This window comes from Capricornis sumatraensis, chromosome 4 (assembly GCF_032405125.1).
Source record: "Capricornis sumatraensis isolate serow.1 chromosome 4, serow.2, whole genome shotgun sequence".
NCBI lineage: Eukaryota > Metazoa > Chordata > Mammalia > Artiodactyla > Bovidae > Capricornis > Capricornis sumatraensis.
The window spans coordinates 113,360,070-113,374,140 of record NC_091072.1 but is presented as its reverse complement, the minus strand read 5'-3'; the positions used below and the strand labels follow the sequence as shown (position 1 = coordinate 113,374,140).

General features: G+C 45.4%; 1 protein-coding gene across 1 annotated transcript in view; it reads left to right on the top strand.

Moving 5' to 3' along the window:
• The window catches only part of NUAK1 (NUAK family kinase 1), a 68,858-nt gene extending 58,750 nt beyond the window's left edge, over positions 1–10,108 (top strand). Inside the window, exons 5-7 of the mRNA XM_068971962.1 lie at positions 4,045–4,164; positions 5,899–6,031; positions 8,955–10,108. Coding sequence (XP_068828063.1) covers positions 4,045–4,164; positions 5,899–6,031; positions 8,955–10,108 — 1,407 coding nt within the window. The remainder of the gene's footprint in view (positions 1–4,044; positions 4,165–5,898; positions 6,032–8,954) is intronic.
• The last annotated feature ends 3,963 nt before the right edge of the window (positions 10,109–14,071 follow it).

Below are 14,071 nucleotides of genomic sequence, written 5' to 3'. Positions count from 1 at the left end.
CCAGTGCACGTCCTCTTAGTCGCTGCAGTTACTGTCTGACTATAGCTTATGTTATCAACATCAACTTTCTTTCTCAGAGGTTAACCATCAGCAAGCCAGTACTTCCTTTTTCATTGGGTGAACTCCCAGGGATTACTCACAATAATCTTTAAAACAATGGTGGTAAAATGTATGTAACATAAAGTTTAGCATTTTTAGGTGTTCAGTTCAGTAATGTTAAGTACATTCACATTGTTTTGCAACCACCACTTCCATCCACCTCCAGAACTTTTACATCTTCCCAAACTGAAACTCTGTTCCCATTCAACAGTAACTCCCCATTCCTGCACCCCTGACCCTGCACTTCCGTCCCCCACCCCGATCCTGGCATCCCCGCTTCTTGACGAACTTGACTCCTCTTAAGTACCTCACATAAGTGGAATCATGTAATATTTATCCGTTTGTGTCTGGTTTGTTTCACTTAGGCAAATAGTGTTTTCAAGTTTCATCCATATTGTAGCAAGGCTAATTCTTTTGAAATGTGTATAATCATTTTCCAGTTTGTGTCTCTGATTTTGATCCAGCAGGGCACACCTTTAGAAAACAACAAAACTCCAGAAATTAAGGACATGAGCGTTGACGTCTTTTTCAGAGTTCAGGCTGAATTGAACAGAGGTGGTTCTGAACAGGGCAGAGCAGCAGTCCATTAGCAGTACAAATGCAAAGTGGTTACCTTCCTCCAAAGCTTACCAGTGTGTCAGCAAAATACAACTTTGAAAGCAAAACCAGATGCCTCCTTGGTGGAGAGTCAGTCTCAATACACAACTGATGTTCTGCTACAGAGAGTCTTTCAGAACCCAGTGTTCACATGGGTCTTCTGTCTCTGATCTTCAGCAGAGATTCTTCTTTTTTAAATTGATTTTTATCCGAGTATAGTTGGTTTGGAAGGTTGTGTTAGTTTCTACTGTCCAGCAAAATGAATCAGCCATATGTGTACATACACCCCCTCCCTTTTGGACTTTGCATTCAGGTCACCACAGTGTACTGAGTGGAGTTCCCTGGGCGGTACAGTGGTTCTCACTATTTCATACATTATCTTCTTAAGTCCTCTAACCATGTGCTTCACTTCCAGAGCAGGGGGCAGGACTAGCTCCTTTATGACTTTTTCAGGTTGGAACCATTTCTGGGATTCTTTTTTGTTTTATTATGTTTAAAGTAATCATTTCCCCAAATCCCCAAATATCTTTTATTTCATTCTCTTTATGGATTTTGCCTTTTTCTAGTATCTTCTGTGCTATTTCACTTTCATATTTTTTTGAGTTCAATTCACTTAAAAAATCCTATGTATTTGAAAAAGAAACCTTACATAATTACTTCCAAGGGAAAACCAGTATTGCTTTGAGTATAATGAAGCTAATCAAGTTACCTGTGTGGATTTAAAGGGGGGACATGTATTTGAGCTCCAACTTTGTAAAAATGCTTAAAATGGTAATTGGGACATATATTATGTCGTTTAATTTTCACCAGGACATCGTGGGGTTGGATACTATTCCTACCTCCATTTTACAGGTGAGAAATGGAGACTTTGAGAAGTTTTGTAACCGGTGGCCATTCCCTATCTTATTGTTGTTATACGCTCCATGCAGTGTGGAATTTTAGAGCTGCAGCCCAAGTTTCAGTGGCTCAAAGATGGAAAAGTGTATGTGTTGATTAATATTGCTTTTCCGTTGAATTGCCAGGAACTTGGACTAATCTAGATTTCTATTAATTTTATGTCAGCAGCAATGACAGTTTTACTGGGAGAGGCCGATAGACATCAGTCTGTAAGGATGGGAGTGGGACATAACATAAACACGCTTCTCAGAAGGGCTACAAAGAAAGCAAGGATGCCTAGACTTGGAGCGCTCGGGTGTGCATGTGGGGATTTGCACGTAGTGGTGGATGTCTCGTGTGTGTGTGTGTGTGTGTGTGTGTGTGTGTGTGTGTGTTTGGAAGCTCACGCAGTGCCCCAGATGCCACCAGCATTCACAGTGCTGTGTCGGCTCCTGCCTTAGCCAACTTCTTGGAATGTTCCAGGGCTGCAGCTGGTCCCTTCATGTCCTGATTGACAGGACATACTTCATAAAGCTTCTAACCATCTTCCTGCAAGCCAGGCAGGGAGGGGCCTTGATAAGAAAGTGAAATTCAAGGCAATTAAGTGCAATCTGAGTCCCGAGATGCATTTTCTGAGTGCGGTTTTGTGCCAACTGCTTTCTGTGCCATTCCATTATTTGGGGCAACTTTACAAAACTGGCTTCTTGGCGCTGCATTCAGAGCCTCAGCTGGATGGATGAAATCACTCATCCTGTTTATAAGCCTCCAGTGGAAATGTGTGTAGGGTAGGGCAGAAGTCCTCAGAGGCTCAGCGTGGAAGGCTGTCTTAGACTGGCTGAATTTGCAGATTGCCCATGGGTAGCACAAAAGACAGCAATTTGAACCTTTAGAGACACCTGGTTTACAATTGTCACTTGCTAGTTAGCTCTCCTGAGATGAATAACCTAATTTTCTTAAACCTCAGTTTCCTCATCTGTTCAGTGGGTTTTTAAAAAATTGTGATGAAACATCCATAATGTCAAATCTTCCATTTTCGATATTTGTAGATGTACCATTCAGTGGCATGAAATACATTCACATTGTTGTGTAAATGGGATTTTAGATAGGATTAAATTGGAGAGTGTAAGGTACTAAGGTGCTTAGAACAGAGCCTAATAACTGGAGGTTGTTCAATAAGTGGTAACTAAGTTTATTATTATTATTTTCTATTATCTACTAATTATCTTGTGCTTTTCAAAATATAAGGCCTATTCTGGTGACAGGTGTTTCTTAGATGAGGACAGGGGCTAAGCAGTGGATGATACAAAGATGAGGGGTGGATGTGGAACCTGCCACCTGACTCGGGGGACTCAACCTAGTATGCAAGGTGAATTTATATATATATGTATATTTGTATATATGTTTCCTGACATATACATACATACATAAGTAGTGTATAGTATATATGACCTTATATATACTACATACTTATGTATATGTCAGGATATATGTATATACAAATTTATATGTACATATGTAGTATATATGAATATACGTGATAATTCATACATGCATAATATACGTATGTATGTGACAATATGTGTATACATGTAACATATATACCTTATATGTATATATGAATAGGTGCACACACAAACACACAGAAGAGCACTGCCATGAAGGATAATAAAACACTTTAAGAAACCAAAGGAGAAGAGAGTGATTCCAAGGGGTGTGTGATACAAGAGAAGCAAGGTTAAGAAAAACATTTGGCTGGACTCTAAAGACTTGAAAGTTACAAAGCACCTTGGCCTTCACAATCTCACCTTGATTAATTTTTTTCTTACCATTCTCACAATAGTCCTGCAATCTAGTACACGATAGGGATCATGGGTTTGCATTTTCTTGTAGGTAGACTGAGGCTCAGAGTGGCCAAGTGACTCTGCTCCATGGCACAGAGATGGCTGGTGGTGGAGTGTGGGCTGCACTATGGTGACACAGAGCCCGCTGCTCTGGGTCCATTTCATCTAGGGTTCCAAGGTGTGCACCACACAGTTCTGATCAGTGTGTATGCACAGGTAGGCGCATATACCACATGGATGGATGCCGCGAGATTTTCGGTAGGCCGCAGACAGTTCTCAGAGTAGTAACTATACACTTTAGTGTTCATCAGAAACACCAAGCATGTGATTCTGTGGGTATTTCTCAGGGCATATCTTTACTGATGTGAGAAGAGAGTCCTTGCACGGAGTGATTTTTAAGTAATAGACCATGCAGTGGGTGCTAAGCACTGCAGTCGGGAGTCACAGGCCCAGTTGTACGAACTGGTCCTTCTGTGAAAGCTCAGGGCTGGAGAGCAGAGGACGACCCAACCCAGCTGGCAGAGCCAGCCAGGGGCACCTCAGATGCTCTAGTCTGGGAGGTGTGAGCGGAGCTAGTGCAGACAGTGACTGCAGTGCTAACAGGCTCTCTGGGTCTCACTTCTCTTTGTAGATTGCGGACTTTGGGCTTTCCAACCTGTACCAGAAGGACAAGTTCTTGCAAACGTTCTGTGGGAGCCCACTCTACGCCTCTCCTGAAATTGTCAATGGGAGACCTTACCGAGGGCCAGAGGTAAGCAGCTTGCCTGGTGTGTAAGGTGGGGGGCTTGAGAGAAGGAAGGAACTTAACCTAGGAATACTTAAAAAAAAAAAAAAACCATAAAAGCAAGCAAGCAAAACCTTATATGATTATAAAAGCCATAATATATATGTTTATATATATATCTGGAAGAAAAATCCAGAAAAGCCTAAAAGAGAAAGTAAAGTTGCCTCCAATTTCCCCATGAGAGATAACCACTTAATATTTATGTGGTTTTTAAAAAGAGTTTCCCCCCCCCCCAGTGTAGATCTCATATTTCAAATAATTGAGATCACTATATACATGTATATCTCACCTTTTATTAACTTAAAATTGTCATATTTTCTAAATTTGTTATTAAAAACATGGTTTTTAGTGATGACACACTTATTTTATGGATATACCATAATTTATTTAATCACTTACCTAGTTTTAGACAGATTGTTTTTAGTTTTTCCCTATTGTAACAAAACAGGCAAAACAGAAAGCAAACTCTCACTCTGCAGTGAATCTTTTTGCATGCATTTTGGACAGCATGTATTTTTGATTAAGGAAACACATTTTAATTGCATCTTCTGACTCATGAGAAATGCATCTCTCTATATGCCTAAACTTATCAGGGCCAATAAAAGACGTGTATGTGAGAATGTCCTTTTGAAAATGGGTGAGTTGTGACTGATTACTCATTTTTAGAATGATAGTTCTATTTGCAGAAAGAGTCATCTACTTAGGATCCTTTAAATAGCAGCCATTCAGTGGATTAAAATGTTTTCTTCCAAATATTTATCTGTTTGAGAGTGTTTAGGGGCAGGGCAAGAGGGTAGAGAGATGGATGCCAAGAGCCTCCGTCAATTGCAGTAAAGTCTTTCTAAAATAAGAATGTAAGAGAGGAGCCTAGGATCCAATTTACAAAACTGCAGAAACTCGACACTAAATTTATCATAGATAACGAATGCTCCTGTGATCGCTGATGATCTGTTTCCGAGGTTACAAGCTGGCAGCCTGTGATCTGGCCAGCAAGCATACTTTATTTGGCCACGTTAGTCTTTCTAAAAAAGTGAACAAACATTTAATCAATGGGCTATTTCACATAAAAGTCTGTTTTCTGACTTCTCTTGAAAAGCCAGAGGCTCTAATAGTGCTGGGCCTGTTTGAGTAAGTGGCCCCTACTGGCCAGCGGAGGCTGCCTGCTTAAGGTGGGGACTGCCCTCCACAGTTTGCCTTCAAACCAGCACTTGTCTCTTCAGCCCCACCTTGTCTCTTGCCTTGTTCATTTTGTTGCCTGCTTGGCTCTTGTAGCCATTTGGGTCTGTAGCCTCTGAGCCATTGGAAGAAGCTGCAGGATTCCTGAGTAAGGAGTCCAGAGGCCCATGTTCCCGTCTGACCTCCATCACTGGGATGGGGCATCTCTGGAGAAACCACTTAACTCCCTTGGGCCTCATCTGTCAAATGGAGCTGAAAATAATGCAGGGCCCTACCTGTTTCCCCAAATTATAGTGAGGATCAAAGATCATCTATTGAAGAAAGTTCTGTGAATTAGGACTGTTTGAAACGAAAAGGTCAGGCTCTGAAGCAGGCCCCAGGTGCACTGCCTATCAGGTGTCAGGCCATGGTGGGAATCTGGCTGCCAGGTGCTAAACTCCCTTCCTGGGGTCGTTGTGGGTGGCTGCTCATGGTCTGTGATGCTGATGTTTGGGAAGGGAATCTACTTGTCTCTCTCTGCTTCAGGTGGACAGCTGGGCCCTGGGCGTACTGCTTTACACTCTTGTTTACGGAACGATGCCCTTTGATGGTTTCGATCACAAGAACCTCATCCGGCAGATCAGCAGTGGTGAATATCGGGAACCCACGCAGCCCTCAGGTGCGTGCCTGTGGACGGCCAGCGGCTGGGCCGGGCGAGGCCAGCTCACATATCCCACTTTTGTGTCGATGTCTGTAAGGAAGACACCTGCTATTCCTCTTCTCCCCAGATCTTTGCTCAGCTGACTTGTTAGTCCGCTTTCCCCAAACCTTTCCACTGTGGTACCTGCAGATCAGTTGTTCTACAGAGCAGGCTAAGAGTCCTGTTTGCTTGCTGTGCAAACTTGGGCAAGGCTCTTACCATGTTTAGATTCTGTTTTCTGCTATTGGTGCACAATTTGGAAAAGGTATTACATGAAATCCCTTCCAGTCTGTAGACATAAACTCCCTTGGTAGACTCTGAGTGCATGAGGGTGGCAACTACTCTTTTTCACACCTTGCCCCGCTGTGGGTGTGGTACATGAGTGTTGTTTCGTTACCATGGCTGAGAACAACTTTGTCCCATTGCCCCCACCTCCTAGCAAACTCAGTGGTTTAAATGACTTCAGTGAGCCATGTATCTTGGTTCCCTGGATTGGCGAGAGCTCCTCTGGTCTGGCTGGGGTTTCTCCTGCAGTTGCAGTCAGATGGTAGCTGAGGTTGGGGCCAATTGTGGGGACATCTTGGGGTCCCTCTGTGTGGGCTGTCTCTATGAGCAGCCTCCTCAGGCCTGTCCCTCCAGGGGGTAGCCTGGGCTTGTTACATAGCAGCTCAGGGCTCAAAGAATGAGGAAGAAGTAGCTGCCAGGTCTTAATGTCTCCTTGGAAGCCAGATAAGGTCACTTCTGCCATGTTTTATCAGTCAAAGTGACCAAGGCCATAAGCTCCATCTCTTGACAGGAGAGCATCATGTGGGTATAGAAGGGGTGTGTACAGGTAGTCGACTTTAGAATGTAATTAACAGACCTTTCATATACACACATCCCACATGTGTGTACACACACACACACACACACACACACACGTTGATTCTCATTATTTGCGGCAATTCAGTACAGTTGCTGTGAATGCTGAATTCATGAATACTGAACTGCTGCTCCTAGGGAGATACAGGGCTCGACTCCTTTGAGCCTCTGGTCACAATGTTTTTGTCAACGGATCACTCCATATCCTTGTCTTATGGACATTTCTGTTCAAAGGTGCCTCTTTCAAACTATACTATTGATTCATGAACATCAAACTCACAGCCAACAGCGCTTTAGTTCATGCCTGGGAGCAGCTTGTCTGACACTTGTCTGATACCTGCCTGACATTCTCTCTGCATGGCACCTCACCGTCTTCTTGCCCTTACAATCACCAGACAGCACTTCAGCACCACATTTGGGGGCCGTTCCAACAGTGAGATCACCAACAAAAAGGGCAGCAGTGTGAAAAGCATGGACTAAATGGGCTATGAAAAGGACACTTCCAGCACAGGAGCAGAAATAAGAAGACAGTGCCTTGTTGCCTGGTTCTGGCTCAGCTGGGAACACACATGCACAGTGGGGGCAACTCATTTTTTCTCCTCTGTGGAAAGCACCCTGAGTATTGATTTGGGGGTTACAATACAGCTTAGTGAGTGGGCAAGTTTATAAATACAGAATCTGAATAATGAACATTGACTTATTTTATATAAATAGATATAGATATACACGCATATATATCTGTATATATTTTTCAGTGAGCCAACCTGTGGGGTTTGTTGGAGAAAATTCAGGGTGACCTCTATGGTAGCCTTTTTTGGTCAGTAGCCAAATGGTGCCAACACGGTTTCTGGCACATTACAGGGGTCCAGAGACTATTTCTTGACCGAATGAATGAACATCCTGTTGCTGTACAGAGGTGTGTCTCACCCCCAGCACCATTGCGAGGCCCCTGCCAGCTACTCATTAGCTGCATAAGTAGCAGAGGGGAGGTGGCGCCTTCCTGGGATATAATTCAACTCCCACTGGGGAAGCACAGTTTGATCTTAAAAGGTGATTTATAAGCTGCGAGAGTCAGTTGGTTCCTGTGGCCTCCTCAACATCCCTTTGGGGCTTTCCCTTAATTCTTTGGCAGCAGAAATTTGCAAATGGAATTTTTCAGACGGGCCATAAATGGATAGCAGATAGAGATCAGCTCTCTGATCCGACAGCTGGGTAGGCTGTGGATTATATCAGAGAGGGACAGGAGGTGAGCGCTGGGTGTGGGTCTCAGCCTGGCTGAGGCCCTGGGGTTCAGGCCAGCCTTGAGCACAGTACCTTTCAGTGCCCAGGTGTGCCAGCTATGAGCACCTCTCCATCCTTCTCTGCCTCTCCCTCTCTGGTAAGAAGCCTCTTTTTTTTTTTTTTGCCATTTTAGCCCTAAAATTTCCTCTCTGTGCTGACATACTTTCCCAATGACCCAAGCAGTGTGTATTTATATAAGTCTACCTTTGGAGAACTAAAGAAAATCATGGTAATCTACACCTGTTTTCCCTTTTGGTAAGATGATACCTACCAAAAGAATGGTGGGGCTCTGCTTGGACTTGGGCCTGGATTCTTTCCTGGTTACCTGGTCTTCCCCATTTTATAAAGATCTGAGTTGATGGAAAGCTCAGCAATTCGACATTGCGTTACCTGTGTGAAGAAGCATGCCAGGCTGTGACGGCCCCCTGGCCTGTGGCTCTGAGTCTGGCTGGTGCTTTCTGATGTCCAGTCTGGAAGGCTGCAGCTTCCCGCTCCACAGTGTGGCTGAACTAGGGCTTCCTCTGGATTTTCCTCAAATGAGTGTCTCCTGGATTGTCAGCCCTGTGGCAAAGCCCAAAGCCCCCATAAATGTATTGTTCCTAGAATTCTCTGGTGATCCAGAGGTTAGGGCTCTGCACTTCCATGGCAAGGGGCATGGGTTTGATCCCTGGTCCAGTAACTAAGGTCCCGCATGCCATGCAGGGCACGGCCAAAAATAAACAAAAAAAATGTATTGTTCCTTTTGCTTCTTGTCCCGTAGATGCTCGAGGCCTCATTCGGTGGATGCTGATGGTGAATCCCGACCGCCGGGCCACCATCGAGGACATCGCCAACCACTGGTGGGTGAACTGGGGCTACAAGAGCAGTGTCTGTGACTGTGATGCCCTTCACAGCTCTGAGTCCCCACTCTTGGCCCGCATTATCGACTGGCACCACCGTTCCACGGGGCTGCAGGCTGAAGCCGAAGCCAAAATAAAAGGCTTGGCCAAACCTGGGGCCCCCGAGGTCGTGCTGGAGCGTCAGCGGTCGCTGAAGAAGTCCAAGAAAGAGAACGACTTCCCTCAGTCTGGCCAGGACTCAGTGCCTGAGAGCCCATCCAAGCTGAGCTCCAAGCGGCCCAAAGGGATCCTGAAGAAGCGGAGCAACAGCGAGCATCGCTCTCACAGCACTGGCTTCATCGAGGGTGTCGTCAGCCCGGCCTTACCGCCCACTTTCAAGCTGGAACAGGACTTGTGCCGGACTGCCGTGCCCCTGCCAAGCCCCCCCGAGGCCGAAGTGCCAGGTAAACTCAGCCCCAAACAGTCGGTCACGATGCCCAAGAAAGGTATCCTGAAAAAGACCCAACAGAGAGAATCGGGTTACTATTCGTCCCCGGAGCGCAGCGAGTCTTCAGAGCTGCTGGACAGTAATGATGGGCTGGGCAGCAGCATCCCCTCCCCCAGCCCCCCGGACCCGGCCAGGGTGCCATCCCACAGCCTCTCCTGTCGCAGAAAGGGCATCTTGAAGCACAGCAGCAAGTACTCAGCGGGCACCACGGACCCGGCCCTGGCCAGCCCCGAAATGCCCACACTGGAATCCTTGCTAGAGCCAGGCGTCCCCACCGAGGGCCTCTCCCGGAGCTACAGCCGGCCTTCCAGCGTCATCAGCGATGACAGCGTCCTGTCCAGCGACTCCTTCGACTTGCTCGACTTGCAGGAGAACCGCCCCACCCGCCAGCGCATCCGCAGCTGTGTCTCTGCCGAGAATTTCCTCCAGATCCAGGACTTTGAGGGGCTCCAGAACCGGCCCCGGCCCCAGTACCTGAAGCGGTACCGGAACCGGCTGGCAGACAGCAGCTTCTCCCTCCTCACGGACATGGATGACGTCACTCAGGTCTACAAGAAGGCTCTGGAGATCTGCAACAAGCTCAACTAGCTCCCGGGGTGCAGGGGTGGGGTGGGGTGGGTATGAGGGAGAGGAGTAGGAATGATGACTGGGCTTTGGAGCTGGTTACCTCTTTGCTGGCCATGACAATAGACTGACAAAGGGATTGGTGCTGTTTGGCTTTGGCCAAATTTGAAAGCTGAGTCAGTGGCTATGTAGGAGAGGTGGGCAGTTGGCCAGTCCTGCTGACTGCCAGTTAGAATTGGGATCCTAATTGGCATTTTGCTTTATGGCATCTCCTAGGGGACCAGCTGTCCAGGGGAGGTGGTGTTGGCCAGCACTTCCAGGATAGGGAGGGAGCATATGGGAGAGGGAAGCATTTCTCTAGAAGTCATCCACATGCTTCTGGAGGAGGGCAGAACAGACTATAGCCATCTGTTGCAAAATCACTCAGAGCTTGCTCTTTCTCATGTTATTAGCAGGCTTGGTCTGACTGCATAGGGTGCACATGTCGATTTTAGTTATCTGAGCTTGAATCAGTGATTGATTGATAAGGGCTGCTGGGTGCATTGGTTTGAGTAGCCCCGTGGGAAGGAATGCTGTGATTGATTAGTAATGGCTGTCATGGGGATGGGAAGGGGTGCAGTAGCACTCATGCCTTGTCATTGTCATCCTTGACCTGGCTAAGCCCTGGGAGTGTTAGTGTAGATCCCATGGGATCTATGTCATCTCTTTTATGCCACTGTGGGATATTTGTTAATTTGCTACTCTACCTTGAATGGAAGACAGGGCCTTGGTCAGAGAAGGAATGCTCTGGACACTGCTAAGGACTTAGAGTCAGCCCATGGTGATTGTTTGGCTTCTTGTGGTCTGCCTCTTCTTTCCTAGTGTCTGCCTGGCTCTTCAGCACAACCTCCCAAGGGTGGACAGGGGGAAAGCTGGTGGTGTCAGAGGTCAAAACTATGGTGTAGGACAGTGCTCGAGACCCTCTATGATCTTTCTAAATGAATGGAAATTGATCCATACCAGCAAGGGGGCAACTTGTCAATTTCTTTAATGTCTCAATATTAACTGGAATGCTGCCTTCTGGATTCTCACCTGCGTGAATGTTTTGAATTGGATGTGATACTGGCTACGGTCTCCAAAGGAGTAACTGAGTCAACTATTTACCCTATTTACTCACAGTAAACAGTTTCCTCATCCACTCAGTGGAGAATCCTCAGAGGTAGGCGAGTTTGCTTCTGGGAGTTAGTGTGTAGGTGGGATATTTGAAGGAGGAAAGTCAAGTCAGGCAGAAGGTGTTTTCCCCCTCAAATCTAGGTATTCTGTGTCATGGGTTTGAACTCCTAGACTTTGAGGGAAAGGTTCCAGCCACTCAAGTGAATAAGCTGCTGAAAGAGCAGAGGGGGTTGGGAGGAAGAAAGTGGGAGAGGGAACATTTCCCTGGACATCTTCCTGATGGTTCTGGAGGAGGCAGACGAGAGGTGTGACAGGACTCTTATCTTGAAAAGTCACATAACTCACTTATGTAACTTCTGGACACCCAGATTGCAGGTGAGAGGACATCACTCCCACAATGGGACATCTTCAGATACTGAGTTTGGGATTGATGGTCATATTTGGGAGTTCGGGAGGACCTCAGATTCTACTGGCCCCAGCTAATTGAAACTCTTGTTTCAAGATGGCCAACTTCTGAAAGCCACCTGGATATTTAAGGAGAACTAGTCTTGGGAGGTGTTTGGGGGAAAACCAACATGGGAGATGAGAAGGAATTTACCTTCAGACACTAAGAACATTGATTAGAATGAAACTGCCCTTTGCCAAAGGAGATGGCTCCAGTTCTCTCCTTGTCACCAGCTCTGGGGTTTTAGCTTGTGCATCCCTTCAGGTTGAGCTGAGTAGTGTAATATGGGAAGCTTTGTGGGTTTCCTTTCATTCAATTCCACCTTCTTCCTGAACTCCAATATAGGTTCAAAGGGAAAAAAGCCTATAGCTAGCAAATTGTATGTGGGGTATGTGGGTGCACGGTTGGCATTCTCCAACCTCTAAAGCTCCTTCTTCCTTGTATCACTTTATGCAACCTTTTCTGGACAGCCTATACTGCCACATTGCTGGTCCCTCATGCATGGCAGCCTGTCTAGTTGGTAGCTGTCAGTGTGACTTAGGTATATCATCTACCTACTGGTTGATGTAGTTTCCTTTTGCCCAAGTGATTGTGTCTGTTTGGTATTTTCCATCCTTATAATCTTTAAGTAAAAGTGACACTATTAAGGAAAGTCATTCTATCCCTAGCCTCCAAAAGAGAAAACATTTATTTTCTCTTTCTCAGTAGACCCAGACAGTGGATTGTGGCAAAGACAGTTCTCCATTCAGAGGCAGAGACTGCACTGAGTCCTAGTCTGCTGGTGATCTTAGGAACCTGCAGTATTTCAGGGGCTGAGTTTTCTCTTCAGCGAGGACTGGATTAGCTGGTCTCTCAAGTCCCTGCCTAGTTCTGACATTCTGCTAACATCCTCTGATTCTGGATATGATGTTGACTCTGTCCTTTCAAAAAAGGAAGAAAAAACTTGGAATAGAGGGAAAAGACCACAAAGCAGCTCCCTTCCTTCTTAAGTAAGTCCTCTCATCCCTTCCAGCCAAGGAAATCATGCTTGATTTATTTCCATGGAATTACAAGTGAGAGACACTTTGATGACCTGGTGGACCAGGCAGGAGGTTCGAAGTCAGCTCTCCTGGTCCTTTCCTTGCCTCTGTGGGCCTTTCAGTGTCTTAGTTTACACATCTGCCAAAGGAGTAGAGTTAATACTTCTTTTTACAGGTAAATTTCAAGGCATGATCAGTTTTCAGGAAGTGCTTCAAGACCCCAGGTGAAATGAAAATGCCAAGTGCTCTCTGAATTTCCATCCCTGTTATAAGGTGCTGCTTCTGCAGATGGCAAATAGTACCTTTTGGGGTGAAGCTCAGGTGAGTGTTGGCCAAGCCTGTTGTCTTGAGTACAAATGTGAATGACTGACTGACTGCTTATTGCCAAACTGGAAATGTTCTGTAGGGATTTACTGGCATGGTATCATTCCTAGAAGAAAAAAAAAAAGAGAAACTTGACTGCACATTTTTTTTTAATCCATGTTGTGACTTTTATTTAATTTCTATTTTTTTTTGGTAATAAAAAGTTGACTTTTTTATTTGAATTTGTCTTTTTTTATTTATTGGTCTGAAAGGCATTTCAAAGGTATTATAATAATATATTGGTGTAATTTAATTGGTGCAACATGCTTTATGGCTCCAGTCAAAATTGGTTTTCATTCATTTGATTGGTTTGAGCCCAGGGCAACCTATAGGGGATTAAAAAAAAAAGCTGGATAACCACCCAAAGTGTTTGTATTTTCATTGGGAACTGATTTTGTTTTTGTTTGTTTTTATTTTTAAATTAAATAAATTGCCATGAACTGAACTGGAAACTTGCATCTTTATTTGGTTGTTTTTCTCTTAGTTAAGAGATAGATTGGGTATTAAGTAACAGAAACCCACCCATTAACTTAAGCACAAAAGGGAAATTTCTTCCAAGTTCTCAGAAGAGGAAATGTAGCTGGCAGTGCAGTTGGAACCAGGAATTGAAAAAGGAGGATCCAGGCCCTCTTTTCTGCTCCTTCTCACAGTCCGATTTTATTATTCTGTTTCCATAGCCTTACTTTCTCCTCCCAGGTTTTAATGACCCACTTTGGCTTACCTGATAGCTTACACATTCACATGTTCTCAGTTCTAGTTTCCAAAAAGTTGACCAGGTTCCTGCAACCTGTACTAGAGATAGCATCAAAGGTTAACTCAGCCACACTTGCTTCCCATGTCAGCCTCCTCTGCCTGCCCCCTGCCAGGGTTCTCTTCATCTGGGCAGGTGTTGTCTAGTTGCAAAGAAGTGTTGGACTCTTTTGTGACCCTGTGTACTGTAGACCACCAGGCTCCTTCTGTCCATGGAATTTCCCAGGCAAGAATACTGGACTGGGTTACCATTTCCTT